Here is a 20,831-nt window from a genome sequence, read left to right on the forward strand (position 1 = left end):
TTGCCTTGCAAGGATACATCAACTCCCTTTTGATTGCTTGCACTGTGTTGGGATTGACAGAAATAAGTATTGTTGTGTGAAAAAAGGGACATTAGCTTGCAAGCTGGGATGTGATTTTACTTCACATCTAGAGGGCTCAATAATGCCAGCAAAAAGATGTATTTAATTTGTGTAGGAAGGAACTGCAGATGCTGGTTTACACCGAAGATAGACACAGAATGCTAGAGTAACTAAGCAGGACAGGCAGCATCTCTAGAGAGAAGGAATGGGTGACATTTCAGGTTGAGACCCTTCTTCAGACAGTATTTAATTGCTGTCCTAAAATAAAATCAGAAAAGGTTGGAAACAATCAGCATGTCGATTAACTATTTCCCATTTTAAATAAAGGAACGTTGCAAAATAGCTTGGATTGTGGTGAATTGTCATATATTCTCAAAGTCTTCTTGGCCTCAATCGGATGGCAAATGTTTAGTCTCACAGAGTATGCCCTTAACTTGCCAAGCTCACAGGCGAAGCTTGATTGAACTCATGGCCCAGAACAGTTTGTTCGGTAACAGATTAAAAACCTGGCTTCACCAGCCACAAAGAAACTGCTGACCAGGTGTGTGCCCTTGTCTGCATCTTACAGGTTGGAACGTTTAGTAAGATTTTGTTTATTAAGTTGCATTTACAGGTTTTGTGTTACAGGTTAATCTGTCCAACTCTGGGCATGTGCAGCAAGGATTGGCGTTAGTCACTCAGTCACACTTTATTTAAAGCAGGGTGTTTGATACAGATCATTTTTTTCTCTGCACAAATCTGAAAGAGGGAAGAGGGCTAATTAAAATATTTCTGACCATTAGTTATCTGCATTATAAAAACTACCACTGTGTGAATACAGTTATTTTCCTTTCATCTAAAGCTGTTAATTAGGCTGCTGTGCATTGTGTGATAATTAAGCTGTAAAATATCATTACAAAATCGCTGGCCACCAGCCTATTAGAACAGAGTACAGAACAGTACAGCAAAGGAACAGGGCCGTTGTCCACGGTGTCTGTGCTATGCATCATGCCAATCAAAAATAACTCCATCAGCCTGCACATGATCCATGTATCTCCATTCACAGCCTGTACATGCGTCTGCCTAAATTCCTCTTAAACATTGCTATTGTATCTGCTCCTGCCACTTCCCCTGGCAGGGTGTTCCACGCATGTATCACTCTCTGTGCAAAAGAAAACTTGCCCTATAAATTTCCTTTACATTTTCCCATTTCGGCCTTAAAGCTAAGGGATCCAATATGGGGCTCAAGGTAGGCGACTCTTTGGGTGCTAGTCATAGAAGTGGATCTGCAATCACGCATTACAATTGCTCCATTGTTTTAAATCTCTAGTCTGACAGCAGATTCACATTATTCCCTTTATCATGTATCCGTACACTGTGGACGGCTCGATTGTAATCATGTATTGTCTTTCTGCTGACTGGTTAGCACGCAACAAAAGTTTTTGAGGCAGTGCAGCGTAGGTTCACGAGATTGATCCCTGGGATGCGGGGACTGTCATATGAGGAAAGATTGAAAAGACTAGGCTTGTATTCACTGGAGTTTAGAAGGATGAGGGGGTATCTTATAAAAACATATAAAATTATAAAAGGACTGGACAAGCTAGATGCAGGAAAAATGTTCCCAATGTTGGGCGAGTCCAGAACCAGGGGCCACAGTCTTAGAATAAAGGGGAGGTCATTTAAGACTGAGGTGAGAACAAACTTTTTCATCCAGAGAGTTGTGAATTTGTGGAATTCCCTGCCACAGAGGGCAGTGGAGGCCAAATCACTGGATGGATTTAAGAGAGAGTTAGATAGAGCTCTAGGGGCTAGTGGAGTCAAGGGATATGGGGAGAAGGCAGGCACGGTTTATTGATAGGAGATGATCAGCCATGATCACAATGTATGGCGGTGCTGGCTCGAAGGGACAAATGGCCTCCTCCTGCACCTATTCTCTATGTGTCTATGTTTCTATTTTTTCACTGAACCTCGGTGCACTTGACAATAAACTCTCAAACTCAAAGCTATGTCCGTTTGTATTTGACATTTCCACCCCTGGAAGAAAGTTCTAGATACCCTATTTGTGCCTCACATAATTTTGTATACGACTACGGATCACCTGCAGCCTCCGACGCTCCAGAGAAAACAACCCGTTTGTCCAACCTCTTCTTATGATTAATATTCTCTCGGCAAAATCATGGCGAACTGTTTCTCCAAAACCTCCACATCCTTCCCATAATTGGGCGATCAAAACACAATACTCCAAAGTGGCTTAGAAACATAGAAAAATAGAAATTAGGTGCAGGAGTAGGCCATTCGGCCCTTCGAGCCTGCACCGCCATTCAATATGATCATGGCTGATCATCCAACTCAGTATCCCGTACCTGCCTTCTCTCCATACCCTCTGATCCCCTTAGCCACAAGGGCCACATCTAACTCCCTCTTAAATATAGCCAATGAACTGGCCTCGACTACCCTCTGTGGCAGGGAGTTCCAGAGATTCACCACTCTCTGTGTGAAAAAAGTTCTTCTCATCTCGGTTTTAAAGGATTTCCCCCTTATCCTTAAGCTGTGACCCCTTGTCCTGGACTTCCCCAACATCGGGAGCAATCTTCCTGCATCTAGCCTGTCCAACCCCTTAAGAATTTTGTAAGTTTCTATAAGATCCCCTCTCAATCTCCTAAATTCTAGAGAGTATAAACCAAGTCTATCCAGTCTTTCTTCATAAGACAGTCCTGACATCCCAGGAATCAGTCTGGTGAACCTTCTCTGCACTCCCTCTATGGCAATAATGTCCTTCCTCAGATTTGGAGACCAAAACTGTACGCAATACTCCAGGTGTGGTCTCACCAAGACCCTGTACAACTGCAGTAGAACCTCCCTGCTCCTATACTCAAATCCTTTTGCTATGAAAGCTAACATACCATTCGCTTTCTTCACTGCCTGCTGCACCTGCATGCCCACTTTCAATGACTGGTGTACCATGACACCCAGGTCTCGCTGCATCTCCCCTTTTCCTAGTCGGCCACCATTTAGTCGGCTTCACTGAGGTTGAATGCAACTGTAAGTTTATGACTTCCCAAATTCTGTACTCAATCCCCTAATCAACGAAGGCAAGTATACCATGTTCCTTCTTCATACGTTTATAATATGTTCATGTCATAGGAGCAGAATTAGGCAATTTAGCCCATCAAGCCTACTCCGCTCTTCAATCATGGCTGATATATTTTTCCATCTCAACCCCATTATCCTGCCTTCTCCCCATTATCTTTGACACCCTTACAAATCAAGAATCTCTCAATCTTCGCTTTAAAAATACCAAAAAACTTGGCCTCCACAGTCGTCAGTGGCAATGAATTCCACAACCACCTTCTGCTTTAAAATCATCAAATTAAGACTCTCTTCACCACCATCCCATCAATGAAGAACCCCATCAAATTGACACCTTATCTTTATTTGTATTGCTTTTCTTAAAGGTGCTTAATATTTTATTCACGTCTAATGGATGTCTGGCACAAACTCGACATTGTCTGTTCATCCGGTATAGAATGTCCCCTGTTTGTATTCCATTCCAGAGAACTGCTCGTAACAGCTCAGTGTTCCCAGCTCTGCTTGGTTTGAACCAACCACCATTTGTTGTGGCTCGTGGTGGGGGATGGGGAGAGGATGAAAGCGTAAATGGCTCATTCTCAGCCGGCAGAAGATGCCTGCAGCCCCACAACTGTCAAGGGTCAAAAGTGTTTCATTGTCATTTGTCCTGAAAAGAACAATGAAATTCTTGCTTGCAGCACCACCACAGATATGTAAACATTGTACTCTGTAAACACCATAATAAACAACAAAAAAGTTCAGTATCTATATAAAAAAAAAACAATAATAGTGCAAAGACAAAAAATATGCTACCCAGATCTATATCATTTGGAGCTAATTTGGAGTTTGTAGTGTTTAATAACCTGATGGTTGTCAGACAGAAGCTGCTCCTAAACCTGGACGTTACTGTTTTCAGGCTCCTATGCCTCTTTCCGATGGCAGGAATGAAATGCGAGTGTGGCCAGGGTGGTGTGGGTCTCTTATGATGCTGGCTGCCTTTTTGAGGCAGCGACTCTTGTAGGTAATTTGGTTGGTGGGGTGGTCAGTACCCATGATGGACTGGGCAATATTGGATCACTTTTTGCAAACTTCTTTGCTCCTGGGCGTTCGAGTTGCTGAGCCAGGCCGTGATGCAATCAGTCAGAATGCTCTCTACAGTACATCTGTAGAAGTTCAAGAGAGCATTTGATATGCTGGGTTCAGGACAGATCTTCAGAGATATGCATGCCCAGAAATTTGAATCTTTAAGATTGTCTTCACCACCGTCCCATCAATGAAGAACAGCTGACAAATCCATCCAGTTTCAAGGAGTTGCTACTGGATAAACTGTGAGTGCATTAGAAGGGATTTTAAAAAGTATTGAGTTAATGAGCTCAATGTAGTAAGTCTATCCTGCCTTGCACTATAGTCAGCAAAGGTAACAAGTGCCAGTAACTGTTTAGGGTGGCACAGTGGAGCATCGGTAGAGTTGCTGCCTCACAGTGTCAGAGATCCGGGTTTATTCCTAATAACGGGTGCTGTTTGTACAGAGTTTGAACATTCTCCCTGTGACTGTGTGGGTTTTCTCCAGGTGCTCCAGTTTCCTCCCACATTTCAAAGACATGCGAGTTTGTAGGTTAATTGGCTTATGTAAATTGTCCCGAGTGTGTAGAGCAGATCTAGTGTGAACGAGTGATCGATGGTCAGTGCAGACTCTGTGGGCCGAAGGGCCTGTTTCTGCACTGCATTTCTAAAAAACAAAAAAAAACAGCTGTTGGTTCAACATTTGGTATCCTTTATTATTCTGGAAAAATTCAGTAAACATTTTTAAAGGCTATGTTGGCTGGTGTACCTTGTCCTGCACTGCTTAAACCTGGTGTTATCCGAACATCTGCTGCCCATGTCCTAACTTGAAACAGATCCCATCTGCCCATCCTGTGCTTGCACCACTTTGGTATCTTATTGAGCAATGTCTTGACTCTAAAATTACCCTCCTTGTTATCAGATCCCAAATGACCTTCGTCTCCTCTGTCTCTGCAGTCTCCTCGAGTCCTGTTACCTATTAAATGGCTGAACACCTGCAGTTCTGGCAACCTGAGAATCTCTGAATGTAGTTCCTCCACCTGTAGAGATAATGCTTTCAGCTGGCAGGGCTCCAATTGCATGAGGGGGAGCTTTCCTCTCTAATGTCTCTGTACAACATTACGTGGGTACTGATGGTTGGTATGAACAAAATTACATGAAGTGCCTGTTTCTGTGCTGGTGAGTCTATGACCTACACTTATGGTACAAACATGCCACTTTAATCCGGCTTTTGGCCACAAAGATATTGGAGATATTTAGTAATATCTCCTCCTGCAGCTTACTATCAGTATTATTTTGTCCAAGTGGGGTGCGAAGGAATGCAAATTGTTATGTTAATGCATTATATGCGAGTTCCGAGTGGTGGCGCCATTGAGTGTGGCAGCCTCGCCTGCAGCTGTTCGTCCTTTCATCCTTTAAAAAATTTTTTAGTCTGTTAAAAAGTTTTGTGTTGGAGGTCTTTTAGTCTTTTTATGTGGGGTATGGGGGGGAGGGAAGGGGGAAACTGTTTTTCACAGTCGCTATCTGGTCGAGGATACGTCTTTCCTCCGAGCCGCATCTTCGCCCCCTCCTTGCGGCCTACCATCTGGATTGGCGTGGCCTTTCCTGCTGGGACCGGCCAGAGCCTCAGCTTCAGCAGCAGCGCAACTCTGAAGTATCATCGCGGAACGGGCGATGCCTTACTTGGGTAGCCATGTTGGAAGCTCCGGAGTGCTGGGAATGCCAACTTGAACACCGTGGAGCTGTGGTCTGTGAAGCTTCCAGCTGCGGCCGGCGTTGACTTTAACATCGCGGAGCCCTGGGATCTTTTGCCGAGGTCGCAGCGTCGGAGCTCCGTCCAGCTCGGCCTGTGGACTTCGGAAGCCCTGGTCTTTGGTAGGAAGCGGCCGATTCGGAACTCCAAGCTGCTGAGAGTGTTCTTCCGACGCCGGAGCTCCATCATCCTGCCGGAGGGCCTGAAACATCAGGCCGCCATTGCGGTGACTGCGGAGGCCTCAATAGGCCCCGACCACGGGTGAACAAGAGGAAGAGGACTGAACTTCATTGCCTTCTCTCACAGTGGGAAACGTTGATTCCGCTGTGGGGGGATGTTTTTATGTTTAATGTTAAATTCTATAGTGTTGTGTTTATCTTATTTGTGTGCTGCATGGTAACTCAAATTTCACTGCACCAATTGGTGTATGTGACAATAAATGCCCTTTGCCCTTATATGAATGGAAAGATAGATTAGCAACTGCATTACTGTTTGATTTCCCCCCAACCACTACCAAGTTATCTCCAGGACAGGACTTGTTTTTTGCAGCATTCACAAAGAAGTCTGGTTGACCAAGAAAAATCTCTTTGTGAATGCTGCAAAGAACCAGGCTTGGGTCTGGGCAATATTTGAATAAAGGCGTCAACATTTCTGATGTTGACAGAAAAGAGGGCTAAACCTGCAAGTATGGGCATAAAGAGAATGGAAATAGGCAGAAAGCATCTTAGAGGATCCGAGAGTTCATTGGCCTGGCCCAACGTCAAATCGTATAAAAAGACATGAAACACATTTTTGTGTTTTCTCCAAAGATAGATACAAAAAGCTGGAGTAAAATCAGCGGGTCAGACAGCATCTATGGAGTAAAGGAATAGGTGATATTTCAGTTTTCTCAATAATTTTTTTTAATTAATTCAAGGAATGTGGGATTTGTAGGCTGAGCCCGCATGTAATTGCCAATTCCTAATTGCCCATGAGAAGGTGATGGTGAGATGTCTTCTGGAAGTACTGCAGTCCAGGATGTTTGAGGAAAAACCATAATGCCCTGAGGGAGGGTGTTCCAGGATTTTGACCCAGCAACAGATTTTGACCTGCAGGTATATTTCCCCGTCAGGATGGTGTGTGGCATGGACGGCAATTTCCAGGTGGTGGTTTTCGATGCTTTTGATGTCCTTGTTCTCTATCTGATAGAGGTCATTAGTTTGCAAGGTTCTGTCAAAGGAGTCTTGGCAAGTTGCTGCTGGTCAACTTGTTTATGCTGCAGTTCAACCTGTTTATGGTACAAACTGCTGCTATTAGTTTTTCTAGTTTTATTGGTACAACGGGTTTAAGAGGCCCACCGAGTCCGCACCGATCAGTGATCCCTGCACACAAACACTATGCTACGCACACTAGGGACAATTTACACATACACCTAGTCAATTAAACTACAAACCTGTCCGTCTTTGGAGTGTGGGAGGAAACTGAAGATCTCTGAGAAAATCTATGCGGTCACGGGGAGAACGTACAAACTGCGTACAGAATGCACGTGGTCGGGATCGAACCCGGGTCGTCGGAGCTGCAAATGCTACAAGGCAGCAACTCTACCGCTGAGTCACCCTGCCACCCATTGTGTGCCAGTGGTGGAATGTATGAATGACTTTTAATAGTTTAATGATAAAAGTGCTGAGGGTGTTATGAAAACTGACAGGGAAAATCAGTAATTACCTTTCCATGTTATCAAGTTTGCTGATTTAGTATGATACAGCAATTGTGTGGTCAGCAACACAAAGAGAGAATACATTTGGGACTTTGACAATGGACCCAGGATTGGATGTGAAAAGTCTGTAGTCAACCAAGTGACATTTCAGGTCAGGGTCCTTTTTCAGACAGGTACACAAAATTGCTGGGGAAACTCAGTGGGTGCAGCAGCATCTATGGAGCGAAGGAAATAGGCGACGTTTCGGGCCGAAACCCTTCTTCAGACGGGTTTCGGCCCGAAACGTCGCCTATTTCCTTCGCTCCATAGATGCTGCTGCACCCGCTGAGTTTCCCCAGCAATTTTGTGTACCTTCGATATTCCAGCATCTGCAGTTCCTTTTTGAATCCTTTTTCAGACATATTGGTTTTAGAAGATAGACACAAAATGCTGGAATAACCAGGCAGCATCTCTGGAAAAAAGGAATAGGCGAAGTTTCGGGTCGGAACTCTTCTTCAGACTGACCAACCTGAAACCTCACCTATTAATTCTCCCCAGAGATGCTGCCCGACCCGCTGTGTTACTCCAGCATTTAGTGCATATCTTCCAGCATCTGCAGTTCTTCCTACTCACATTGGTTCCAGGCCGGTTTGTGATCAGTTAGCGAAGCAACACTGCCCCTAGGTGGTCAGGGACATAAATGCAGGAGCCTCAGGTCACAATACAATACAATACAAAACCGTTTATTTGTAAATTGAACCTCACATGAGGCTCAAACGAAATTTGGTTTCTGCAGTCATACAATAAAAGAACCAAGACACACACCAACACAATTTACACAAACATCCATCACAGTGAATCTCCTCCTCACTGTGATGGAAGGCAAAGTCTTGTCTCTACCCTGCTCTCCATTCTTCTCCCGATGTCAAAGCCAAAGCCCCCGGCGGGCGCTAGCAAGTTCACGGCCATTTAAAGCCGCGCCGGGCGATGTAAGGCCTCGCTCCAGGTCACTTTGAACCCTGCAATTCGGGCGGGAGAAGTCGCCGTTACCGGTGCCCCGCAAAGCAGTTTCCAGCTCCCGGTGTCACCATCCACCGGAGTCGGGTCGCAGCCGCGCGCCACCGCAGCTCTCCACGCTCAGAATTCTCCACGCTCCGAAGCTGACCAGCTCCACGATGGTAGGTCCGCAGCTCCGCAGGCTCCGTGACTTGAGCCCCCAGGTCGTTCCGGTTGGAGGCCGCTCCACGGTGCTAGGCCCCAACGACAACGGAGACTCGACAGGGAAAAGTTCGGGTTGCCGTGCAGGGAAGAGATTTAAAAGTTTCCCCCACCCACCCCCCGCCCCCCACACATACACATTTAAAAACCCACTACAAACTATACCCTCAACGGGACAAAAAAAGAAAAAAAAGACAGACAGACTGCAGAGGCTGTTGATTGACAATGTTGATCAAAAATTGGGTTTATGGAAGCAGTGCTCCCTCTCGCGAACCCAGAATAATTTGGTCATCATTTGTGAGGTGCTCACTGGGCTACTCTACTTGATGCATGTATGTCTCCGCCCCACCCCATCCCCCCCCCCCCCCTCCCTTCCCCCCTCCTCTCCCTCGGTGATCACCCGGGCCATCTTCCAGTTCATCTGTGGATCAAAGATGGAACAGATCCGATGGGTCGTGGTGTTCAACTCCACAGACAAAGGGGGGAAAAGCATACTCATTCTCATTCTGTTGGCCACATTCGTGTGTGGCTGCATTGAACTGTGCGTGGGGCACCAACGGCACCAATTGGCATTACGTGCTCACGTTCTACCTTGGTGTTGCAAACGATGGGCCTGGCACCGATGTTGCGCGATGTGCCATCAGCTGGTCATTTTCAACCTATCTGTCCTTTGTGGGAAAAGTTCCTCCAGATCAACATCTTTGTTCACAAGTCCATTGGACAGGCTTCAGCACAGAACATCCTGCAAGCACTGCAAGACAAGGTCTTGATGGATCATGTGACACGGTTCCCTGAGTGAACTGCGCAGTTTGTCTGGCGAAATGCCTCATCGCCAGAACTCACTATCAAGCACCAAGACCTCGCTCGGCTGGCAATGATAGGGGCTCTCCCAATCAGATCCTTCCTGCACCATTGGAATCTCACTACCGATGCATGCTTCCCTCGGATGGTTGCTGCAGCGAGTCGACGGTTGGCTACTTCATCGCAGAGTGTGGATTTGTGAACATTGTCTTGAGAATGATGCAAGGGTCCCTGTCATGGTTCATCCGGGACAGCTCCATAATAGAGGGCACTCTGATTTATGGGCTGTACCCTGGGACACATTCGGAGAGGAAGATCATCAACTTGGTGAAAGGCGCTCTTTGGTTTGCCTGAAACGTGTTGATCTTCGAGCACAGCAAAATGTCTGTCAGGGAATGTTGCCTACTCACCCATTCCAAACTGCAGGAGCACGTGCTGAGGGACTAGCTGAAGTTTGGTGCAGCCAACGCCAAGGCACTGTGGTGGGGAGGACCACAGTGTAGGGTCCTTCTGCTGCTGGACATTGAGGGGCAGGGTACACTACTCAAACAAGGGAAGGGAAATCACCCCAGGGGGGTCACATGAGTGGCAAGGTTGTTTGGCTTAAAGAAAGTCGTAAACACTACGAAGTATGATATGATGCGCTAGGTACTTTGAACAGGTACTTTGGATCTGTCTTCACTAAGGGGGACACAAACAATCTTCCTGATATAGTAGTGGCCAGAGGATCTGGGGTGACGGAGGAACTGAAGGAAATCCACATTAGGCAGGAAATGGTGTTGGGTAGACTGATGGAACTGAAGGCTGATAAATCCCCAGGGCCTGATGGTCTGCATCCCAGGGTACTTAAGGAAGTGGCTCTAGAAATCGTGGATGCATTGGTGATAATTTTCCAATGTTCTATAGACTCAGGATCAGTTCCTGTGGGTTGGAGGGTAGCTAATGTTATCCCACTTTTTTAGAGAGGCAGGAGAGAGAAAACCGGGAATTATAGACCAGTTAGCCCGACATCGGTGGTGGGGAAGATGCTGGAGTCAATTATAAAAGATGAAATAGCCGCACATTTGGATAGCAGTAACAGGATCGGTCCGAGTTAGCATAGGTGTACGAAGTGGAAATCATGCTTGACTAATCTTCTGGAATTTTTTGAGGATGTAACTAGGAAAATGGACAAGGGAGAGCCAGTGGATGTAGTGTACCTGGACTTTCAGAAAGCATTTGACAAGGTCCCACATAGGAGATTAGTGGGCAAAATTAGGGCACATGGTATTGGGGGTAGAGTGCTGACATGGATAGAGAAGTGGTTGGCAGACAGGAAACAAAGAGTAGGGACTAACGGGTCCCTTTCAGAATGGCAGGCAGTGACTAGTGGGGTACCGCAAAGCTCGGTGCTGGGACCGCAGCTATTTACAATATACATCAATGATTTGGATGAAGGGATTCAAAGTAAGATTAGCAAATTTGCAGATGACACAAAGCTGGGTGGTAGTGAGAACCCAGCTGAGGATGCTATGAGAATGCAGGGTGACTTGGGACAGATTGGGGGCAGTGGGGAGATGCATTGCAGATGAAGTTTAATGTGGATAAATGTGAGGTTATCCACTTTGGTATCAAAAACAGGAAGGCAGATTAAGTGAATGGCATGTTGGGCTTTATAACAAGAGGAGTCGAGTATAGGAGCAAAGAGGTCCTTCTGCAGTTGTACAAGGCCCTAGTGAGACCACACCTGGAGTATTGTGTGCAGTTTTGGTCCCCTAATTTGAGGAAGGACTTTCTTATTGAGGGAGTTCACCGTAGGTTTACAAGGTTAATTCTCGGGATGGAGGGACTGTCATATACTGAGAGAATGGAGCTGCTGAGCTTGTACACTCTGGAGTTTAGAAGGATGAGAGGGGATCTTAATGAAACATATAAGATTGTTAAGGGTTTGGACACGCTAAAGACAGGAAACATGTTCCCGATGTTGGGGGAGTCCAGAACCAGGAGCCACAGTTTAAGAATAAGGAGTACGCCATTTAGAACGGAGACGAGGAAACACTTTTTCTCACAGAGAGTTGTGAATCTGTGGAATTCTCTGCCTCAGAGTGCGGTGGATGCCGGTTCCCTGGATACTTTCAAGAGAGAACTAGATAGGGCTCTTAAAAATAGCGGAGTCAGGGGATATGGGAGAAGGCAGGAACGGGACACTGATTGGGGATGATCAGCCATGATCACATTGAATGGCGGTGTTGGTTCGAAGGTCCGAATGGCCTACTCCTGCACCTATTGTCTATTGTCTAATGTCTAATGATAGAATGTTATTCATCCCAGGGGGAATATTGATCTGCCAACAGTCATAAAACACAAGATACATGAAATTAAAGTGACAAGTGGAATGGATTGAGGATGTGCAAAGTTTGGGGAGGGGAGGGGAGGAGTGGGGGGGGGGGGGGGGGGGGTCAATCTACCCCATGACAGAAGGGGGAGAAGTTGTACAGTTTGATAGCCGCAGGGAAAAAGGATCTACTGTGGTGTTCTGTCCTGCATCTTGGTGGAACCAGTCTGTTGCTGCAGGTACTTCTCAGGTTGACCAGTGTGACATGGAGGGGGTGAACTGTATTGTCCAAGATGCTCTGCAGTTTGAGGAGCATCCTCCCCTCCAAGACCACCTCCCATGAATATTAATGATACTAATGAATGTATAAATGCTATGAATGTCTGATGAGTTTATGCACAGCTTTAGTTTGGTACATATTTTTTATTCTGAATAAAATTTATTTTTGAATATTAACAAGTAAATGGTAGGAGCATTGAAGCAAATATGAGCAGGTGTTTTATTTGTCAAGTGAGTGGTTGCAATGTGGATTTACTGCTTGAATGGATGATGGAGACCATCTGCCAGTATATTAGTTTAGCTTCGCTTGAATCCGTTATGTTGTATTCTTTCTGTACCCGGATAATCGGAACATCACCTTCTAACATTCACCTAAATGGATGCCTGTTTTAAAGACAGATCTGTTTCACTTTTCAAATTAAAACAAAAACCCAGAGGATTCAGTTAAACCCTGGCCTGTCTAGACTGAAATATAGTTGGTGGAAATTGAGACTGAGGAAGCAATTATAGCGAGGTATCCTGGTAACACAGGAAGAATAGACACTGCCATCTGAGGCAGTGTGACTTAAATTGAGCTGAGATAATGTGGTTTCAGTCGAGCTTTGGGCTTTCAGAGGAGTCAGATAGTGATATCTATAATAGCATTACTTTGGATAAATGGACATACAATTGTAGTGCGATAGAATGTATTTTATTTGCAGACGCTGGAGCTTCTGGATAAGTCTGTACCATTAGAATAAGTGCACTGGCTGACTAACAGAACTGTTAAGCTTGGCTGTAGATAATCGCCTGGAGCAAAAGCCGATGTGATAATTGAATGCTCCAATGTGACTGCTTTCCTTTTGAAATGAATTAGCATCATAATAATTAGCAATTAATGTTTCTTGTTGTTGATTCTCTCCCATTTTCTGCCTGAACTGCTGAGTGAAATTAGCATTTTTGTCTGATTGTAAATTTCTGTCATTTTTTTAAATGTATTTATATTTTAGAGCATGGTTGAACTGGGAAAGCCATGATTTGTTGTGTATCTTTAATTGCCGTTGGGAAAGTGGTGATGAATCACCCTCTTGAATTGTTGCACTCCTTCTGGTGAAGATGCTCCTGCTGAAAAGCTCTCAGCAGGGATGTTTTGGGATATATGTTGGGTGATGATGATATCGGCAGGTTGGTGCACCCTGTCCCACTTAGGAAACCTGAACGGAAACCTCTGGAGGCTTTGCGCCCCACCCAAGGTTTCCGTGCGGTCCCGGAGGTTTTTGTCAGTTTCCCTAATGGTCGAAAGTGGTTTTCGCTTATTCTATGTTTCAGCGATTATTTCAAAAAATTAGAAACCGGCCGCGACTAAAAATAGGTTGCCGTTTTAAAAATCAGTAATTTTTTAGTCGAAGCCGGTTGCGATGCTAGTTGAAGGTGGTTGCCGGAGGTTGCAGGTGGTGGAAGGTAAGACCATCCAGTACCTGCAAAGAGTACACCTGCAAATCACTACATCCACTGGCTCTCCCTTGTCCATTTTCCTAGTTACATCTTCAAAAAATTCCAGAAGATTAGTCAAGCATGATTTCCCCTTCGTAAATCCATGCTGACTCGGACCGATCCTGTTACTGCTATCCAAATGCTCGGCTATCTCATCTTTTATAATTGACTTCAGCAACTTCCCCACCACCGATGTCAGGCTAACTGGTCTATAATTCCCTGTTTTCTCTCTCCCGCCTTTCTCAAAAAGTGGGATAACATTAGCTACCCTCCAATCCACAGGAACTGATCCTGACTCTATAGAACATTGGAAAATTATCACCAATGCATCCACGATTTCTAGAGCCACTTCCTTATGTACCCTGGGATGGAGACCATCAGGCCCTGGGGATTTATCAGCCTTCAGTCCCATCAGTCTATCCAACACCATTTCCTGCCTAATGTGGATTTCCTTCAGTTCCTCTGTCACCCCAGATCCTCTGGCCACTACTATATCAGAAATATTGTTTGTGTCCTCCTTAGTGAAGACGGATCCAAAGAACCTGTTCAACTCATCTGCCATTTCCTTGTTCCCCATAATAAATTCACCTTTTTCGGTCTTCAAGGGTCCAACTTTGGTCTTAATTTATTTTTTCCTCTTCACATACCTAAATAAGCTTTTACTATCCTGCTTTATATTCTTGGCTAGCTTACCTTTGTACCTCATCTTTTCTTCCCGTATTGTCTTTTTGGTTATCTTCTGTTGTTCTTTAAACATTACCCGCTCATTTCCCGCTCATCTTTGCTACATTGTACTTCTTCGCTTTAATTTTTATATTGTAGGCGAAGCTGCCATCGCTGATGGCGCCACCCGCTGATCAGTCATATATTGGCCCTCTGGTGATTGTGCAGTGGTAGAATGAATAAAGCAGAGGCTAAACAAGTTGGGTGGAAGCACATGTGTCCATGCCATATACAGTAGCTATATAGTAACGGGAAATTAATTTTCTGAGGAGATTTAGCATTTTTGTAAAAGACATGGGACAATTGCGGATAGCATAGGTCAGAGATCTGCTGTGATTTTAATGGATAACAAAAAAGCTCATGGGGCTAAATAATCAAATCTTATCCCTTTGTTTCTTATTTTCAGAGCAAGTTCCAGAAAAGAACAACATAATAACAACCAAATCCCCTTCCTTTAATGGTATTTGTCAAAAGTTAAATGTAGGCTGACATACTAGAAAGATTTTCCTTCCTCCTTTTCCATATAATGCCATGGAATTTTACGTCCATGTCAGAAAGGAAGCAAAAGGAGGCACCTACATGGTGCAGAACTCCATCAGTAGTGCATTGGATAATGCGGAAATCAATGCCATCACCAATCAATGCTATCACCAATGCTAACTGAATCAATGCTATCACCAAGAAAATGCCAACTCAAGAGACTGCAGTTGCTGGAATCTGGAGGCAATAAACAACCTGTTGGAGGTAGTCAGTGGTTCAAACAGCATCCATAGATAGAAAGAAATGGTTTGACCTTTCGGATCAAAACCCTATATCAGTCATGATGCCGTGTTTCGGCCAAATGTTGACCATTCCTTTCCATGTAGATTCTGTGCAATTTGTTGAGCACCTCCAATAGATTTAATATTTTTTGCATCAGAAAGATGCTACCTTAACCAGTCAATATCCTGAGAGGAACATTAGTGTGCTGGTTGCAACTCTGGCCCTGTGTTTTGACAGGGAACATAAGGCTGAAGCCTGAAAATCAAACCTTTCTGTCCAGAAATGCATGGCACGCTGCCATCTAATGAATTTGCATATTGCAGCCAATAATTCAGGCACATTTCAGTCAATCATTTAATATATTTATTCTATAATATATTTAAGTATTTTTTTTATTTTGGTAGATTTTTTAGTATATTTACATATGCTAAATCATTTGGCTTAAATGTGCAAATTTACTCTCTTCTTACCTGTAAATGAGCTGCATGCAGTGTGCAGAGATAAGAACACTTGCATGTGAAATGTTTAAGATCCAAAAATGTATTGGTCAAAAGCTTATAAATACCTACAGCAGACTAAGTCAGGCTGGGAACTTTTTGGATGAAAGTGTTAGCTGAAGTGTGTGGGGATGTGAAACAACCAATAAATAAAACCTAAGCAATATATTTTCTCTGTTGCTCAGTGCATGAAGGAACAACACACCATGCTTGTGACTTCTCAATCAGCTCTTAACCCATGATGCCAACGATCACGAGCACATGAATGTATTTTACTCTCTCAGCCAGAACAATGCATAGCCTGTCAAGGCTCACTAGTCCATGCTCTGCCAAGTTTGGTTATAAACTTAGAATGTAGAAACAAAGAACTGCTGGTTTACACAGTGCTGGGGTAACTCAGTGGGTCAGGCAGCATCTGGAGAAAAGGGATGGGTGAGGTTTCGGGTCGGGAAGTAGAAGGGGGGGGGGGGGGGGGGGGGAGGGGTTGATTGATACAAATCATCCTGAACACATCATCAGTGATGTAACCTGGGGTCATTGGGTGTTTCGGGTCTTTCAACATCACACACCCTCACCCAGGCGACCCAGCCGTGGTTGATCAGACCACGACTTGTGTTCAGGTGGCATTCGCTCCTCCCCATGGACCTCCTCTCCTGATCCAGAGCCATCTCGAGGCCTTCTCCGCTGTCTCTGTGGTGTTCTTGATGGCAAGCCAGAACAAATGGCCGAGCAAAGATGGAGCCCATAATGGCCCATTGTTGGCTGGGGTAGTGGTGATGATAAAAAGATACAAGGATGCGAACAGTGGAACTAGTAGGACATCTAGGGTAGGGGTGGGGGGAGTGGAGGGAGGAAATGGAGGGGTTGCTTGATCATCATCCAATAACTCCTGAATTGTGGCTACTAGAAATTAGAGAAATCATTGTTCATACCGCTGGGTTGTAAGCTGCCCAAATGATATATATTAGGTGCTGTTCCTCCAATTTGCATGTGGCTTCAATCTGACAGTGGAGGAGGCCCAGGACAGATAGGTCAGTATCGGAATGGGAAGAGGAGTTAAAATGTTTCACTCCACTTGTGGGCTTATTAGACCTCCAGTGTCCCATGGTTTTATAATTCTCTGAGGCTCCCTGTGTCCTCTCATGTGGATGTAACAAACGGCGAACTCTTAACTATCCTGACCGAAAATTAGCCGTGAATCAACACCACTGAGCCATATTGTGGGACGTTGCTGTGCAGAAGACGACCAAGGCACTTTGGTTTATAGGTAGTGTCCACACTTCGGAAGTAAGTTAATGGATGATGAAGTGCCTAGTATTTCGCGGAGGCTGTGAAACGTGGCTGGTGAAAATGCTTTCTTTTGAGACACTGGCTGCAACATTTAGTCACCGATGTGAATGTAGCCTTTACACAGTGAGTGTCAATCTCTATAAATACAGGCAGACAGAAATGTGGATTGACTTTGTTGAACGGCAAACAGCGCAGGGACCAGGCTTCATTCCTGAGGCTGTGCAGATTTATGTTATTCATTGTAATCGCTTGGAAGTGGAAGCTGAATGACATCATAATTAAGCAGATAACATCTGGAACGTTGCTTTCTTTCCCTTTTCAAATTTGCAACTGCCAAAATACCCTTCCCTGCATTCCCAGCCAGCGAGACGCAGAACTGAATCAATCCTGTTCACAGAGAAGTATTTGAACGCAAGATTACCCCTGCATAGTGCTTCATATAACTTCTCCTCACTGGGTGTTCTCAATGGCTCCACTCTCATATTGGATTAAAAAGGTATCAACTATTTTGTCAATTAGAGCAAACGTGTTTAGCATGTGTTAATGATGTGGTTATTGTTAAGTAATTTGTTTCATTTTTCAGATGATGTGTGGAGGTTAGTGTAATATAGACCCTTCTTCCCCTCCCCACAAACCACCACCCCCAGGTCCCTGTTGTCCCAGAGCTGTGAGTTCACAAGAGGGACAAAGGGATATATATTTTCAGAGTCCTTGCATGGTGACAGTATGTCCCAAAGCAATTCATTGGCCATTAATTGAATCTGAAGTGTCTTTTAATTCAGCAATAAAGCCGTTTTCACAGTGCGGTCCTCCCTCAGTGCAGAGTCACAGTGTAGCTGGGAGTAAAAGCTGTAAGTCTCTGGTGCACATGGCCTTGAGGGTGAGTGTTTCCATGCTGGGAACTATTGTGTATTACTAAAGTGCTGCAGAGGTGGACCAGTTTGCTTTCTGTATGCTTTAATTTAACTTGATTCACCTTGTCCAGTTTCCAGAATGTTCTATTTTGCGCCTGATTCTAAATGCTTGAAAAAGAGGGAAATATAAATTAAAAGTTCTGTAAACACTCAGCGGGTCCGGCATCCACGGAGCGGAAAACAATGTCAATGTTTCAGATCAGACTTGAAACAGCTGAACAGAATTTTTAAGGTGCAGGGAAAAGGGGAGAGGGGGAGGATCAGGAGATGGAGGAAACGAGAAATGAGAGAGTGTGGTAGTGGAACAAAGAAATAAGCTAAATGTAGGTTGCAAGGACATGCAATCAAGTGTCTGTTGAATTTGAGTTTGAATTTGGAAGTTTGTAATATGCCTGATGGAAAGATGAAGTGTAATTATTGACCTTGGCATCAATAGCACATGAAGCCGAAGTCAGACTGGGAATGGGATGGAGAAGGAAAGTGGCAAGTACTCAGGACGTGACTTGGTATTCTGCAAGGCAGTTTGGCTAATTTACATTTGGACTCCATTTAACATTGGGGATTTCTAACGGCTTTTTTTATTCCTGTTTCTCCAGGTTCCTGATGTCATCAGCAGCATCCGGCAGGTGTCCAAGGCCTCCCTAAAAGGGGACGCAAAGTCACGGCAAGTCAGCGACGATGCCTTTTACAACTCGCAGAAGTACGAGGTGCTGTACTGCGGTAAAGTGTTGGTGACGCACAAGAAGGCCCCTTCCACCCTCATCGACGACTGCATCGAGAAGTTTGCCCTGCACCAGCGGGAGAGGGAGCAGCTGAAGCTGCTGAACGAGGACTCCCCCACCGACGACCCTTCCGCTGGGCAGGAAGAGGGAGACGCTGGAGGGGAGGGCGAGCTCCTTTGCGACGTCGCCGATGAGGAGGAGACGGTCAACACCAACCTGGGGTTCACAAATCTGCCGTCGGGCGGCGGCAGCCAGGGCGAGCTGTCGAGCCCGTGCTCGGTGCTGACTGAGCCGGGCCTGGCAGACATGCCATTCGAGGACGAGCAGACCGAGTTCCGCTCTCGGTGCAACAGCGTCGCCAGTATCCGGCCCAGGAAGGTGCCCGACCTCGCTGCTAAAGCACCATCCAGGCGCCGTCACGCCAGTGCCCCGAGTCACGTTCAACCCACTGACACAGAGAAAAATAGGACAATGTTATTTCAGGTACGTTGGTGTGTTCATTAGTTCTACATGCCCTACGCATTAAATACTGAAAGAGTTTGCATGTTCTCCCTGTGACCGCATGGGTTTCCTCCAGCTTCCTCCCACATCCCAAAAAACGTGCAATTTGTATGTTTATTGGACTCTGTAAAAGTTGCCCATGAGTGTGTAGGGAGTGGATGAGAAAGTGGGACAACACGGGATTGGTGTCAGCGGCTGGCCAATGGTCAGCGTGGATTTGGTCTGCTGAAGGGTCCGTTTCCATGCTGTATCTCTAAACTAAACTAAAGATAACAAAATAGTTAACTTTGGCAATGTGGAAGTAAGGTTTGTTAACTCTACTGCTGGAGAAGCTGGGGTTCAGCAGGAGATGGTAGCTGCATTGATAGTTATTGTGTTCTTTGCTGAAGCTGGAGGAAGGACTGTAAAAATCTACTTCTGGTGAGGTTGAGACTCAGTGAGAGATGGCAGCTGTGTTGACAATGTTCATTGGCATTTAACTTCATTCACAATGAACCCACACTTGCTGACTCGCTGATTGTTTTTTGTTTGTCCTGTATCTGACTTTTGGAGCATTTGCGGTGTCACTCAGATTAGCCCGGGAGCAAATTGCAAGTTTGGGTCGCCGCTAGAGGGAGGAGAGATGATTTTGGTCAGCCAGTTGTTACCGTTGGAATGCACTTCCTGAAATGGATTTAAGAAGGGAAATTTGTTATTTATTTAGAAAGGAAATATTTTCTGAGATTTGGGGAAATTGAAGTTTTCTTCTTCAAAGAAGTACACTGATCTGCCTTGGGTTGTATGACTAATATTACTGGACGTGTTTAGATTTAACACGTTGTTTAACTATCAAATGCTAACATCCTCTATAATCATAGAGGCTTGATATGCAGTGTTTGTGGGTTATCTTTGTGATATATGTGCATCAATGGTAAGAGGCGGCTATTTTCTTTGAACAACCATGTTTTTATGGTCCAGAATGGTTTATCTGAAAGGGCAAAGGGAATAGTTTAATCAGTTGGTTTCAAATATATTTTGAAGAATGCATCTGCTATGCCAGCACAGAACAGAGAAGTTGGTGATAAATACAAGGATTGGGTCTTTGTGATGAAGCCCTTACATTGGCAATCAAGGTAATTGAAAGCTGCTCATTGAATGGTTGTTAGATAGTTCATCCAAATCCCACTCTTTTACCAGCATAATCAATAACTCATAATGGTAATTACTAGTAACAAATAATTGGTCTTGAAAATCTCCTTTACCAAAAGGCTGCACTGCCCTTAAAGAAGGAATGACTGGTGCAAAGATTATACTGTATAGTGCTGAAATAATTTGAACTGCCTATTGTTTGAACCCACTAGTTTGAACTCACTATTGTTTGAACTCTTCATTCCCTTTTTCTCTCCTTCAACGGTCTTGTTTTTTTTCATGTCTCAACCTCCCTCTTTGGAAGTGAGCCCCGCATTCTGAGTTAATAAGTTTCCTGTGAATTTCCATTTGGATTTCCTGGTATATGGCAAATTGTTTTGTTTTTTTAAAGATCCTGTTATGAATGTGAACTTTTATTTCTTTTGCGTCACTTTCTTAAATTTTGCCTAGAGGGTTTCAATACAATATTTTTCGTCATTGCTTCCGGTTAGTAGGGTGAAGCTTGTTGCCTCCCGTGTCTTGTCACCTTTTAGATTTCCCGGGTCAGATTCGTGGAGAAGGGCTGCCAATATCAGGCAAACCTCAGAGCCTCTCCCCCTCAATGGTTGGAG

General features: G+C 44.8%; 1 protein-coding gene across 4 annotated transcripts in view; it reads left to right on the forward strand.

Annotated features, from left to right (window-relative positions):
• Positions 1–20,831, forward strand: part of tbc1d4 (TBC1 domain family member 4) — a 226,236-nt gene that overhangs the window by 112,469 nt on the left and 92,936 nt on the right. For 2 of the 4 annotated variants that reach the window (XM_033023006.1, XM_033023007.1), the window contains exon 2: positions 18,466–19,074. In XM_033023006.1, the coding sequence (XP_032878897.1) occupies positions 18,466–19,074 (609 nt within the window). Of the gene's footprint in view, positions 1–17,300; positions 17,452–18,465; positions 19,075–20,831 lie in introns of those variants that run through there. The other 2 variants (XM_033023009.1, XM_033023008.1) reach the window with 2 other exon arrangements.

The sequence above is a fragment of the Amblyraja radiata genome, chromosome 6 (genome assembly GCF_010909765.2).
Source record: "Amblyraja radiata isolate CabotCenter1 chromosome 6, sAmbRad1.1.pri, whole genome shotgun sequence".
Classification (NCBI taxonomy): domain Eukaryota; kingdom Metazoa; phylum Chordata; class Chondrichthyes; order Rajiformes; family Rajidae; genus Amblyraja; species Amblyraja radiata.